The sequence below is a fragment of the Oreochromis niloticus genome, linkage group LG10 (genome assembly GCF_001858045.2).
Source record: "Oreochromis niloticus isolate F11D_XX linkage group LG10, O_niloticus_UMD_NMBU, whole genome shotgun sequence".
Lineage (NCBI taxonomy): Eukaryota > Metazoa > Chordata > Actinopteri > Cichliformes > Cichlidae > Oreochromis > Oreochromis niloticus.
The window spans coordinates 14,914,655-14,928,938 of record NC_031975.2 but is presented as its reverse complement, the minus strand read 5'-3'; the positions used below and the strand labels follow the sequence as shown (position 1 = coordinate 14,928,938).

The 14,284-nt window shown below is 38.0% G+C and overlaps 1 protein-coding gene across 1 annotated transcript in view; it reads left to right on the top strand.

The window, feature by feature from the left end:
* fat3b (FAT atypical cadherin 3b) overlaps window positions 1-14,284 on the top strand; it is a 67,807-nt gene that overhangs the window by 14,032 nt on the left and 39,491 nt on the right. Inside the window, exons 7-11 of the mRNA XM_025910796.1 lie at window positions 8,407-8,468; window positions 9,487-9,801; window positions 11,198-11,408; window positions 12,084-12,155; window positions 13,761-13,897. Of these exons, the coding sequence (XP_025766581.1) occupies window positions 8,407-8,468; window positions 9,487-9,801; window positions 11,198-11,408; window positions 12,084-12,155; window positions 13,761-13,897 (797 nt within the window). The remainder of the gene's footprint in view (window positions 1-8,406; window positions 8,469-9,486; window positions 9,802-11,197; window positions 11,409-12,083; window positions 12,156-13,760; window positions 13,898-14,284) is intronic.

Sequence of the window (14,284 nt, the reverse complement as noted above, 5' to 3'; positions counted from 1 at the left end):
GATCAGTGGAGGGTTTTAAACATTCTGGGCTTATGAAATGATGCTCGGATAGCCTGTAGTTGTTTATTAACTTTGCTTAGAGTCTCTGGAGGTAATAATGCATGAGAAATTAAAGTCAGTGAATGTGTATAAAATATTTTGTGAAAGCGTATTGTCTGGGATTAATTGAATAATTTTACTTCTATGCCAATATACTTGTTTGTGTGCGGGGATAAATTCTAATTGCGTGTTAAAACATGCTGATTTATGTATCAGTCAGTAGATATTTCATTTTCATGTAGTTTAATTGGATTGGGATGAGTGCAATTTTTAAGGTGCGCCACTAATTTGGCATTGAACGCCTATAAATAATGTCAGATTTGTGATGGATGCTTTGAGAGAGGATCAAAATAGAAACAAGAAAAAAAAATCTTGTTTTGGTAATGTAGGTTATATACCCATATGGAAAAGAAATAGTAAAAACTTGCATAAGATGTGGCCTACTTCATATAGTGAATCATATAAGGCTTATATGATTTACTCATGAAAGTGGCCACTTTCTCATTACTTTCATATATTGTTTTAGTAAGTATCCAAAACATACAAGTTTCATTTATATAATTTTTCTAGGGATCTTATATCTGTTTTCACTCTTGTATGCTTTTCATACAAGACAGATACAAACTTTACAAATAAGATACAAACAAGATTTATATATATCTTTTCCATATGGGTAGCCTTGAGCCATAGACTGTTTATAGAAGATAGACATAGCCCCACCATGCTGTCAAACATTAGATTGTTGGCTGCTGTCTTGGACCCAGGAAGTATTGTGGCCATCGTTTTTTGGGTTGTTTTTTTTTGTGAAGGAAAGGTTGAGAATCAGCTAATGATACCCATGAATAGCAAGCTTAGTTAGCAAGATTAATCTACAGTTCTTTGTGATGTGAAATGGGCTATTAATTTTGGCTAGCAGGAAAAATAAGCATAGAACAAAATATTTTGACTAGGGGTGCGTGCAACTGGTTGACTCAAGGTTTAAATGTTGCTATCCTTGCCAGTCAGTGCCACAAATACTAGTTAATTAAGTGTACTATTTTTAATTCATTAGCCTACAATGGCAGTCAGCAGGGCTGGTGGTTGAGCTTCCATCTCTCTAACTCACTTTGTGAAAGAAAGTTGACAGTTGTTTTAAATGTGCTGTTCGGCAATACTTTAATGCAACAAGAAAGAAAAGTTGCTGTATGTTAGGCTTTGTCAGTATAAACTGGAGTATAATTACATTACAAAAGCTAGATGTACCATATTCTGCGTCTGGATTTGGGTGCTAGCATTGGAAAAAAAAAAAAGCAAGGCTTCTGCAGCTTCTGCAGCAATGCTATTAGACAAACTCTATAAACTAATCTGACTTTGTGATTGTGCACAATGGTATACACAATGCAAAGTTCATTTAGTGCATGATTTGATTAACAAAGAATGTAATAAACATTTTCATATAGCTCCTAAAATGCACATGAAATATTTGTTAGGTCAATGTTTAATTTTGTCCTTTCAAAGAAAAGGACAAAATACTTTAGAGTTTAAACAAGACAGCGCTACATTTTTGACTAAAAGTGACCATTCTGGTGATTAAACATTTCGTTATGCTTAAAGTAGTAATACGAATAAAGACAAAACCTGTTATTCGTAGCAAACCTTGACTTGAGGTTTATATGAAAAATGGATGCATGACTTTTGGAACCAGCAACTGGCAAACAGCTTTTGGGATTTCTACATCTGACTTTCTTTTTCAACCCCTGGAGACTCAAGTAAAATGAGAAGTGGGCCACAATGGTCTAGTAATCAAAGATTTGGTCATTTTCAGGCTTAGTCTGGAGCCCCAACTGTCGTTGCCTTAAATTTATCAGGCAATTTATCAAATTTATCACAGCTCCCCTGAGGCCACAGAAGGCTTTATATATTTTTTCACAGATCTGGTAGAAGATCTGTAAACAGAATAAGTTGCAATATGTTGGAACTTTAGTTTTCTGCATTTTTTCAGATTTGTATTGCAACCTTTTAACATTTTTGTGCACTTTTTTTACACACATGTATGTCTGTATGTCTGTTTATGCAAAAATCTTATTTAAACATTTACACATTTGAATTTCATATGCATTTTTAAGAGTTTCATAAAAGATGATTTGTAATGACAGTCTGTGAACTGAATATCAGCTCACAGATCCTTGTCAAACTCTACCCTTACTTTTCACAGACCTTCTGTATAAAAATGCTCTATAGTAAATATTTAAACATCTATTTTTAAATGAATGATCAATTTATACTAACAAAATGGACACATTTGAAAATTAGAAGAATCACTCAAATGTCTCTGAAGAATACAAATATAATCAAAGCAAAATAAATACATAAATGTTAAGTTTGATGTATTTCAGTTTTGGCTGTCAAGTTTGCAATGTCCCCATGCATTCTCAGTACAAGCATTGCTTGACGCTTATATTAAAGAATTATTGAAGAGGTAAAATGTTTTATTTAAATCTAGTAGGAAAAAAATGTGAAGTCTTTGCTATCTCTGCCCTAGATTAAGTAGTGAGTGTTCTAATAAACAACAAAAGGAAAATTTCAGCTGTTACAAGGACAACTTTTCAGATTCAAAGTAATGTCAGTAAAGTGTTCTAAAACCAGGGGCCTATAAGTAATGCAGCAGGATCTCAGTGATCAAGATTATAATAGAAAGATTTCACTAAAGATATGCTGCTGCATGTTCCCCTTGTTTGTAAATGTTAGGGGAATTTCCATGTGGCATCCTCTAATCCTCTGAATATTCCTCTATGCATTATGACTATAATATTGACATTATGTAGGGAAAAGGAGAGGGCTGAAACAGGGTGAGGGGACTAATATTGATCCTATTAGCGAGACGCTGATCCTCAAAAACTCATTAATATGTAAACTGTATCCAACACAAGCATTCTCAAACATAGGGTTGAATAGTCAAAAGAATTTGCCTCCTTTTCATAATCAATTTTCCTTTGATGTTGGTGGAAAATGTCACGTATACTAGACACGTAAGACGTCTGCCATATTGTATGCAATGTCCAGAAGATCGACTACAAAATATGCATATTACTTAACCTCTTTGCTAACCTCATTTGCATACAAAAGAGAACAAGCAGTGCAATGTTTTATATATATAATTTTAGTTTTTTTTAATTGTGTGTGTGTAATTCTGCATTACTCTTTGTTTAGGATTTGTATAACCAAAGTAGAATTCCATCATTTAGCGTAACCCCACCCCAAAACAACAGAAAACCTTAAACACACCTTGATCAATTATTATAGGTCATAAAAGCTCATAGAAATCTGTGTTTTTCATGCAAGAAGCATAAGAAGCAGTATTACATGCTACACACTATTACAGCAGTGCAATGTTCATAGTTCAGCTGCTGCTGAAAATTCAAAACATATCAGCAGTTAATGGAAATGGAAAATGCATCTATAAATAACATTTAAATGATCTGCATCACTTTGTCAGTTTCATTGATCATTTTCACGAACAGTCGGATGGGTATGTGATGTAATTATCTTCTTTCCTTTCATAAAGGATAGCCACGTGTATACTACACTGAAGGAGGTAATAAAAGAAGCACCGAGGCACCGTCCCTTAATATTTCAAGAATTCAACCGGCTCTTATTATGACTGCCACGCAGATACTTCTGAGTCAGTTCCCTCACTCAGGAAGCTTAACTGTTTGACTACAAAATGTTGTGTACCTGTAACAGTGAGTCAGAGTGAGTCAGTGTGACTGTTTTAAAGTACCACTGATGTTAATGCTGTCAGTGCAGGTTCAAAATTATACTCAGTTCATTTACTTTTCAGCAGACTACAAAACACATGCAAGAGCTGTATCTACAAATAATGTGTGTATGTGTTATAGAGAAAAGAGACTTTGTGTGGTAATTTAATCAATGGATTAATTGGTTACAGCTTTGTTGGGTCTGTTGCAGTGAGTCAATAGAGATGACGCCACAACCGCAACATACAGCTGTATAAAAATAATTTGGCTTTGTGTGTATGATTGTGCATTTCTGTGTGTGTGTGTAAGCTGTATTTCTTTAGTGCCTGTGTGCATGTCACAGGGGAGAGTTTCTAGCCATCTGAGCCCAGTTTTCTGTCTCTGTCAAAAGACCCACAGTATTCTGTTATCTGTTATTCATTAATTTTATACAAAGAAACTCACTGATGACAGTATTGTTTCCAGTGTGATAAATGAACTACAAAAGACACACTGGGTTCCACCAGCTTGCCATAGCCCATTAAATAACACGAAAATTATGTTTTCTTTTGTGGATAAACTTGACTCTGCAGCTTTAGGAAAACACAGTCACAAGGTTTGAATTTGAATGCATCATTACCATAATTTCTATTGTTTTGTGAGTGACAGTGCCACCGTGTTAGTTTGGTAATAAGACATGCATGAATGGGGAGATGCATTCAGTTTAAATCAATCCTCACTGTTTGCACAGTCAGAAACTTTCCATGTACCAGAGTGATTTCATTGGATAAACAAAATCTAGCTGATTGATTTGCTTTCAGGAAGCAAGTGGCAGCAAAAACTATGAACCTGAACTGCTGAAAAACTTCTTGAAGTTTTAGATTGTTTTTCAAAACTAGGTTTGGGGTGCTTCAAAGTAATATATTTTTCAGGTTTACTCTGGAAGTGTCATTTTGATGGGTTTGAGGTAGCACAACAATTCCCAAAATGTATTGAAGCCAAACTTTGAATGAGTGCAAAGTGTGTAAATGTGCTGTGACAGCTTACAGTGCTGTCAGTTTGTCTCTGGCTGAGTGACTGAAGCCTACCTCCTTTGGGGAGGAAAACAGAATAGATAAGTGTTGACACAGGGTGTTAGATGGAGTGCTTCTTGTAAAAACACGCATGTTTGCAGAGTGCCATGGTGGCTGTGTGACCTTTTTTTTTTTAAACAACCTTCTGTTTGATTGAATTGGTTTTGTTATGCCAGACACTTGGATACATTTGGGCCAAATACATATTTCTTTTTGATTTGCTATATATATATATATATATATATATATATATATATATATACATACATACATACATACATACATACATACACACACATATATATATATATATACATACATACATACATACACATATATACATATATATATATATATATATATATATATATATATATATATATATATATATATATATATATATATATATACATACATACGTACATACACATATATATATATATATATATAGCAAATCAATTCCCAATATCATATAGTCTGAAATGTCTTGCCCTATGGTGTGAGGACGATAATGTTTGTGGATCAGCCTAAAACTAGCCTAAATCTTATTAATGATCTTTAAGTGGGAAAAACAAGCCTCGTAACACATTACGTAATTTTGGATTGCCCACAAGGTGCCACTGCTCATGAAGGCAGATACAGGCTCAACTCGGTTTTGTCAGTGGACGTTTAAATGATTCAGAGAAGGCTTGGTAGAAAGTGCTGTGGTCAGAAGAAACCAAAATCAACCTTTTTGGCATCAATGTGAAATGCTGTGTTTGGAGGAAGAGAAATGCTGAGTCTGACCCAAAAAACACAGTCCCCTCAGTCAGTTATGGAGGTGGAAACATTATGCATTGGGACTGTTTTTCTGCTACTGGTATGGTACAAATTCACTGCATTGAGGGGCAGTTGACAGGGCCACGTAGCATAAAATCACGGATGAGAACCTTCCCTCAGCCAGAACACTGATGAACATGGGTTGTGCATGGGTCTTCCAACATGACATTGACTCAAAACAGGCCACCAAAGTAACAAAGGAGTAGCTAAAGGGGAAGTACATTAAGGTCTTGCCTAGCAACTCTCCAGACCTCAATTCTATAGAACATCTGTGGAGGGAACTGAAAGCTTGGAGTTGGCAGCTATAGGATTGTCTGTAGAAAGTGTCTGTAAAGAGGAATGAGCCAAAATCCCTCCTGAGCAACCCAGTATATATGTAAATATGCTACTTAGGAATTCCCCCCAATTGAATTCTTCCTGAATAGCGGACATGTGGCAAGAATAGAATAGAATAGAATAGAATTCAACTTTATTGTCATTGCACATGCACAGGTACAGGGCAACGAAATGCAGTTTGCATCCATCCAGAAGTGCTTTAGTGATATAGATATATTACAATATATATTAGCAATAATATAGATATGCAAGTATATTACAGAAATGGGTCTATTGTGGTATGTTATAATGTACACGGTATGAAGTATGTTGTGAAGAATGTTGGTAACAAAATGTAAACACATGATACAAAATTTTAAATAAAAAGGGACGTGCAAAAAGCACGTTTTCCACATTATGTTCCAATATCAAACAATAGAGGGAACCAATGCCACTTAAATAATGTCTTGCTGTTGTATCCATCCTGTTAACCTTGTTGATTTTCTGTGATAGTGATATTGCCAAATCTGCTTTTATTTTATAACATAAAGCAAAACCTGTCACATTTTGGTAATATGTAAAAACAAAAAGTCATCATTTGTCATTGGATCAAACTCTCTTTGGGAAAATTACAATCTTTCTAATGAATCATTTGATTTTGATTTCCAAGTCTTAAAGGGGTTGAAAAAAGGAAGATGTTCCAGTATGAATACTTCAAACTTGAAATTAAGGATTTGTTTTTTTAGTGTAGCTTGAATTAGAAAATAAATGAGGTGTTATGCGGCTAAGAAGAAAGCAGTGAACTGAAGTTTGTATAATGATTTAAGATAGACCACTGGGCCATCACTTTTTGTGTGTGCATGTGAAAGTATGGGTGGGGACTTTTCAAATTATTGCTTCTTTGTCCAATTAAAACTGAGTGTAGTATGACTGCAGATGTGCTGCAAGCTGTAGATCATTGATTTTTATCGGAGTTGTTATTCGCGCCATGTTCGGCTGAACAAGCCCCTCCTCCTCCTTCCAGTCTGTCTCCCAGAGCTCATGACCGCTGCTCTAGATTTACTCCTAATTTGCTTAATTGAAGTTAGCCTGCATAACAAGCTCAAGGTGACACTGTGATATGTGCAAGCTTGGGAATGTGTGAACGTGTGTGTGTGTGTGTGTGTGTGTGTGTGTGAGTGTGTGGTGTATGTGTGTGTGTGTGCGCGCACACCAGGATTTTAGTCTACCCATTGAGCGTTTACTGCACAGCATTTTAGGCACCCAGACTAATCCTACCCCTCTGCAACGCTTCATTACACTGAAACAAAAACACTCAAGCACCACCAGTCACCAGTCAAGCACACTTGCTCTAATAACTTCACATAAAAGTGCACGCAGAGGGATTTCTGTAATATATACTTTTTAGTTTTTGTGTGTGTGCGCTGTGTATATGGATGTCATTAGTTGCACAGGCATGCTGTTACTCTTTAATTATAAGCACCTGCTGTGAGTGAAAAAAAGGATACTGCAGTACAACAAAGAGAAATATTTTTTTTTGCTGAAACAAGAATCATCAGTGACTTTTTCCCTTTTGCATTTGTTTGTGCATCTTAGAGTAAAATAGCTCCAGGCTAAGACAAATGTTGACTTACGGTATCTTAATGGGCTGAATCTGCTTATAGATCAATGCTTATGTTTCTTCCTTAGTTTCCTTGTTTGTAAGAGTAATGTCTGCAGAGCTTTTTGTTTTATTTCCAAAGTTTTTACTGACTGAATCTGGCAGTTATTAAACAAATTCAGTTACTTTGCTGGGGCTTACCTTCCTATTAGGGACAAAAAGCATGTGGCCTCATTGTAAATCATTTAGGCAGGCAGCATTTTGGATTATCAGTGGGAAAGGTTTCCAGGAATTGAAAGTTAATCAATATAGCATACTATAAAAAATCCTCAGCTACTATGAACTAAGTGAAAACATGGCTGTATGTGCATATATGTGTGTGTGGGGGGGCTTTTTAGTTGTATAATGAAAGAACATTAATAGTTAAATCAAATGATAGGAAAAAAGATCATCAAGAGAATATGAAGTTGTTGTTGTGTCTGATTTCCAGTGAAGCCTGTTACAGTTTGTCACACCATCCAACCATCATCTGAATGAAGCTGATCGATCAAAGCTATTATGTCCTGGTGGCTTGAAAGCCAACTAAATGACCCTCAGTTATCCAGTACTATTTGTGCTGAATGTGAATGGCTCAGTCGGGGTTGTAGTATGTAGTTTTTTTGGTCATGCTTACATGCATGCGGGCTTACGCATGCATAAAGTGACTCTAATGACAGATATGTATTTTTTTCTATAAAGCCACTGCATATTGTCATGTAAAGCAAATGCACAGTGCAAGCAATAAAAGCAGTTTTTATTTGTTATATACAACTTTGCTTTTCTTTTTTTAAAAAATGATTTTTAGGTCTTATCACAACAACAGCGAGGAAACTGGACAGAGAGCAACAAGCTGAACACTTTTTAGAGGTACAGTAAAACCTGAACCGTATTCATAGGTTCATATTGATATTACTTATCCAGGCCTGCCACTTGCCACAACCTACTATTAACAAAGACAGGGTGGAGGACAACCCTGGCAGACCCTCAAGGCTCCATAAAGTGTGATGAATGGCTGTAGTTTTGGGCCCCAGGTTTGGGATTTTCTAAATGTAATCATTCATCATTGGTTATCTTCTCCACTCAGGACGGGAACAGGGAGGAGAGGAGTTGGTCTGCCCAGCATTTGATAAGTGCAGACACTAGGCATACAGATAGCTGGGTGATTACCATTTCTGTTGCTCCTGCAGCTCTGCATACAGATGAACCTGATAATCACAGATTCTTGACTTTGTGGACATGAACAAACTTCTATTCCCCCACACTTCGCTTACAACTTATTAAATGCCGTTGAATTTACGAGCACTTTGCCTTTCTACAAAATGGAATGAAATAACCTGCAGTTGACCCACACGATTGCACCTTTGCGCTTTTGTTATGTGTTATATTGCATGCCTGAATTGCCAATTGAGTTGTCCAGACTCATGCTGCCTTGTTTAGCTCCCATACTTAATAAATATATGGCAGCACAGTACAAAGTGAAAGAAACAGTAGAGAGAAAACTGCCATCAACAGAAAGAAAATATACTAGTGTGGCCAACTTGGAAAGAAACAAGTAAAGAAGTCTCTGTTAAAACATTGTTCTGAATACCACCCATGCATGCCACCCACTGCTCAGCCTGACTGCTTATGCTGTCTGTAATTAATAGCCTAGTGAAGAGTCAGGCTGGCAACAATGGTGTTCACCCCTATCTGATCCAATTGATCAGTGATCAGCCCTCTGCCACCGCCTCCAGGGGATCAATAACACAAAGAGATTTCCCGTGAGCTCAGCTCCACGTGGCCCTGCCCTCACACAGCATGAGCAAGATTTACGATATCAATAAAATGTATGCGCTCCCTAGTAAAATCCCATGCATTTGTGTGCTTGTGTTCACGTTTTTCCCAGATTACAGTAATAGATGGCCCGGTGACCACCCGCCAATCTACTGTGTGGGTCATAGTTCACGTCCAGGATGAGAACGACAACCCGCCCACCTTCCCAGAGGTCACCTACCGCATCAGCTTGCCCGAGCGAGACAGAAACAAACGCGGGGAACCCGTGTACCGTGTCTTCGCTTACGACCGTGATTATGGCGCCAATGGCAACATCACCTACAGCATCATTAGCGGTAATGAGGACGAAAAGTTCAGTATCGACCCCAGGACTGCTATGGTGTCGTCAAAGAAGATGGTGACAGCAGGCAGCTATGACATCCTCACTGTGAGTCTCTCATATCAAATATAAAAGCTATCCTCGTTCTTAAAAGGGAAGTCTGTATTTTAAATGTGTGGGGAGATATGGCAGACAAAAGCCAGCACTCAGTAACAACAGTCTAAATTGCTGAAACGGCCTTCCTTGAGATAAGACTTTAAGGCACAGTGCTGCTTTCTTTCCATGTCTTGAGTGCTGCTTTTTCAATTCCGTTTCTTACAAACTAATCACAGCCAGTGTGCGCTTGTTAGATCCTAAGGCTCTGCTTTCAGGGAAAGTTGGCAGAAGCAAACGCAGTAACTTTGCCATGTTTCATCAGGCAAAAGCCCAGGTATTGGAGCACACACATTATTCTATTGCCAATAAATTCAGCAGCAGAGTGGAGGGGTTGTGGGGTGGAGTGGTGTCAATGGATACTAGGTGGCATGATAGATCTTAGTTGATCTAGCATGAAAGGGTACTTGTGGTCAGACTAATATTACAAACAAACACAAATTGCATTTTTTGCATCCATATTTGTGCACTGCACAAACTAGTATTGTATTTGTGTTGGGTGTGAAAAAAGGCAGACCAAGCTATTGAAAGCCAGGTAGTGAGGCTCATCTCATTAATCTGTATTTGTTGAGATCAAAGTTTTTGCATGGATGGGATGGATGTAATTGCTAAGCTATAGATGCAGTTAATCCACTCTAGGGGCAGTCAGTCAGTCAGTGCAGTGGTGATCAGTATAGATTATGAGTGTAGGTTTCACAGTCTGTGAAGTGGAGAGGAAAGAATTCTAATGTACTCAAAGTTTTTGGTTGGCCTGAATACATGCATGCTAATACCTTAGCAAGTAGTGGTAAGTCTTCCTTGCGTTGGTATGGTGGCCCTGAAAGGTCAAATGCATTGCAACTCAAAAAACAAACACTAGAAAATAGAAAAACACTGTAAAAGCAGACAAAACACAACAGAAATGGAAAGAAAATGAAGCAAAAATCATGAAACAAAATAAAAGTGTTTCTAGGGGGACACAATAATGTGACGGAACTACTGCAAAGAGTAAACGGCTAATAGCAAACGTGTGTCTACAGTATTATATGAATCATGTGATTAAAACACATATTGATATGCATGTTTTTCTTCTTTACGACACCGATGAACCCTCTGCTTCGTTTGAGTGTGTTTCAGTGCAATCCTTTGCATGTTTTGGTTTGTTGTGTTTTGTCACTCTCACAGCTTGTCTGTTTTGTTTCATGATTTGTTTTTTTGTTTGTTTGTTTTTTATATTTCTGTTGTTTTTCATTCAGCACCCTGAGGCAACTGCAATTGTGATTTTTCTATTTGCTGGTGTTTTCATAAGTTGCAGTCCATTTGATCTCTCAGGGCTACTGTACTAATTTATCTATATTGTTCCTTCTCTTAGATAAAAGCGGAGGACAGTGGCGATCCGCCATTATGGTCTACTGTTAAACTTCATGTAGAGTGGATTCGTAAACCTGCCCCCTCACCAGTGCCCCTACTGTTCACCCAGCGGTACTACAATTTCTCCATTTCGGAGACAGCTACTGTTGCCCAGCCAGTGGGAGTCGTGGCTATCAGCCAGTCCAGCACACCTGTCTGGTTCACTATCATCGGTAAGAAAATTAATATAAGATACTGAACTAACAGAGAGCCAAAGAACAGTACATACTCTGAATTTTCTCATGAAATTAGCCACAATAAAAGTGTTCTGGTTACACTAATGAAAAGTTACAAAGTGTTTCTTGATAAAGTTAATAATAAACTGTTCTAGTTTTCATCATTATTGCCCTGACTCTGGTGAAAACAGATCTCCTCCCTGGTTTTTGAAAGAACAACTAAGGAATATTAATTTGTATTTGATAGTTAACATTAAATAAAAATATAGAGCTGTTAAAACAGGAAAATACGTTTAATATTTAATTGTTCTTTTTTTAATAGACAGAGAAAATGCAAATGCCATAGTTTTTCCCAGTTCATTCTTAGTGTTAATGTTAGTGGAGTAATCGTACAGAAAAGGTTATTCATATTTCAGATAGTTTTCATAAAATAAAAGCATGGGGATATTTTATTTCAAACTTCAAGAAGTAGGCTCTTATCACCCACCCTTAGCTTAAGTATTCTAATGAAAAGTCAATTTGTATCACTTAGTGACACATATATATGTAAAAACGTCAAGAGGTCAACTTTGCAGTACTGTATATAAATCATCCAAACCTTTGATCACAAGGATATCCAGACTTCATGAATATTTATATTCTCTTTTTTCTTTCCTCTCTCTCACCTTTAAGGCGGGCGCCCTGCCAGAGAAATGTTCTACATTCCTCAGAATGCATGTGGAAGAAACTGCTCGCTTGACACAGGTCGGGTCAAAGCTAATTTTGCCACACCTTTTCCCCCAAATGCTGCAGGTTTGAAGAAATTAAGGAAATCCAGGAAATGTAGCACGCAGTTCCATGACCTTGTTTAGCCAAAGGCAGAAGTGATCGATCTGAGTTTGGAATAGTAATCTCACACAGCTCCACTAATACTATGCGCTATCATTATCTCTGCCCACACAGGACAGGTTTGTGCCATTAGTTCAGCTACATTGTAGCTACTTTGGAAAGTTACTGCATTTCTGATAGAAGCAGCCTGTAATGATACTGCTCCCCCTTCCATAAGGCCTCCATACAGTATTTTTATAAAACAACAGGCTATTTTAATGTTTCCACTTAGGGCTGAATTCAAATGCACCTCACTGTTTTTTAGCAGTTATGGATAAACCTTACAGTGACTAAAACAAGTACTAAGAAATGTGAGAGGAATCGCTCTTACAGTATAAATGACCCTTCAGAGATTTACCACCCACATTTTCAGGTGCTCCTCAGATTTACAGAACTTCACAGAGCTCTAGCCCAGTGCTTTACTGTCAAGCCCGGCAGCATTAGTATTTGGATCACTCTCCCTGCTTTGTGCATCATTGGTCAGCCACTGCAAACAACCGTGGAGCTGAAGCTGCACTGGAGCGTTTAGCAACTAAAGAGGCAGATTGTATTCCTCTGGTGGAGACCAAAGCCAGAGCTGAAAATATGGGATACTTTGCTTACATTTGTTAGGGGCCATGTATAGTTTGAGAGTTTTGCATATGATTGCTTGTTTGTACTGCATTTCTTTTTAATCACACTAGAGAAATATTTGTGTTCTTAATCATTTTTATGGCACTGAATGTGATTTTGTGATATAGATAGACAGAAGAGTTTGATTCTTATACGGCTTTCTTATCTGGCGTGCTCTTCCTGGATTAATCACAGAACTCTGAGGCATCATTCCACCCTGACAGGAAAAGAAACTAGTGATTACATACTGTAATTTTCTTTTTTCTAAATGCTGTGAGATTGATCCCTCGTAGCGTTGAATTGACCCACTGCTCTGCCATGAAAAGTAGAACAAAAAATAAATAAATAAACAATGTGAGATCCCGTATTTTGCTCCCACTCAACACGCATCAGTGGTTGTGTGAAAAATGCCCAATCAGTATTCATATGCTGAGGGGTGCTCAGGCTCCCAGATATCTCGGGAGAGAAGCTGGAATGAGAGGAAGGATGGTACCGAATACCTAACACATATCAATCCCCTCCCTCACTTTAATCAAACATTAAGCCTTTAAACTGTACACTCACCGCCCGTGGAAAAGACCCTGCTGTGGGTTTTTGATCTCTGAGATGGGTTGTGTTTTGGAGTGATAAGACAGATGTTTGCGTGGCTGTTAACAGCTCTCAGGCTGCCAAGTGGGTTTGGTGCTACATCACATTGCATTTCAGTTCATTTTATTTCACAGTCCCTCCAGCTCCAGACGAAGGCACCTGGCCAAAACAATTACACAGTAATAACTTAGAGCACCTGAGTCTAATATGCAGTGCGAATACTAAAAGGCTGACACTATGTGTGTGTGCGGGGGTGGGTGTGTGTGTGTTCATTTATTCCAGGGAGCTTTGACATGCAGTTTGACCTCCAACTGGGGGTGGGGACTCTAGTCGTGGCCAAGCCCCTTGATGCGGAGGTGCAGTCTGTGTACAACATGACGGTACAGGTGACAGATGGGACCAACTTTGCCACAGCACAGGTACACAGAGTTTTGATTTGTTATGCGCTGGCGCTGCCTCTCATACGCCCCAGACCCACATCAAATTAAATTATTGTTCCCTCTTTTCACGGGGAACTGTTTACGCTCAGCTTCGCTTCCTCCGCTTGTGCTCGGTTTTTCTGAAATTATCTCTTACTGACTATGAAATGTGCTTTTGTTGCCCTGCCTTTGACATTCCCTGGGCTCCTGCTGTCGGGGCTCCCCTACTGGGTATATCTTGTAAGGGAAATCCTTGATATCAGAGAATTAATGGGATTACTCTGGGCAAATAAAAGTCAAGATACAAAAAGAACCTCATGCCTCTTGGACAATGCTCACTCTGGCTTACAAGTCTGTCATAAATAGGGCCTTGTCTTAATGCAAATA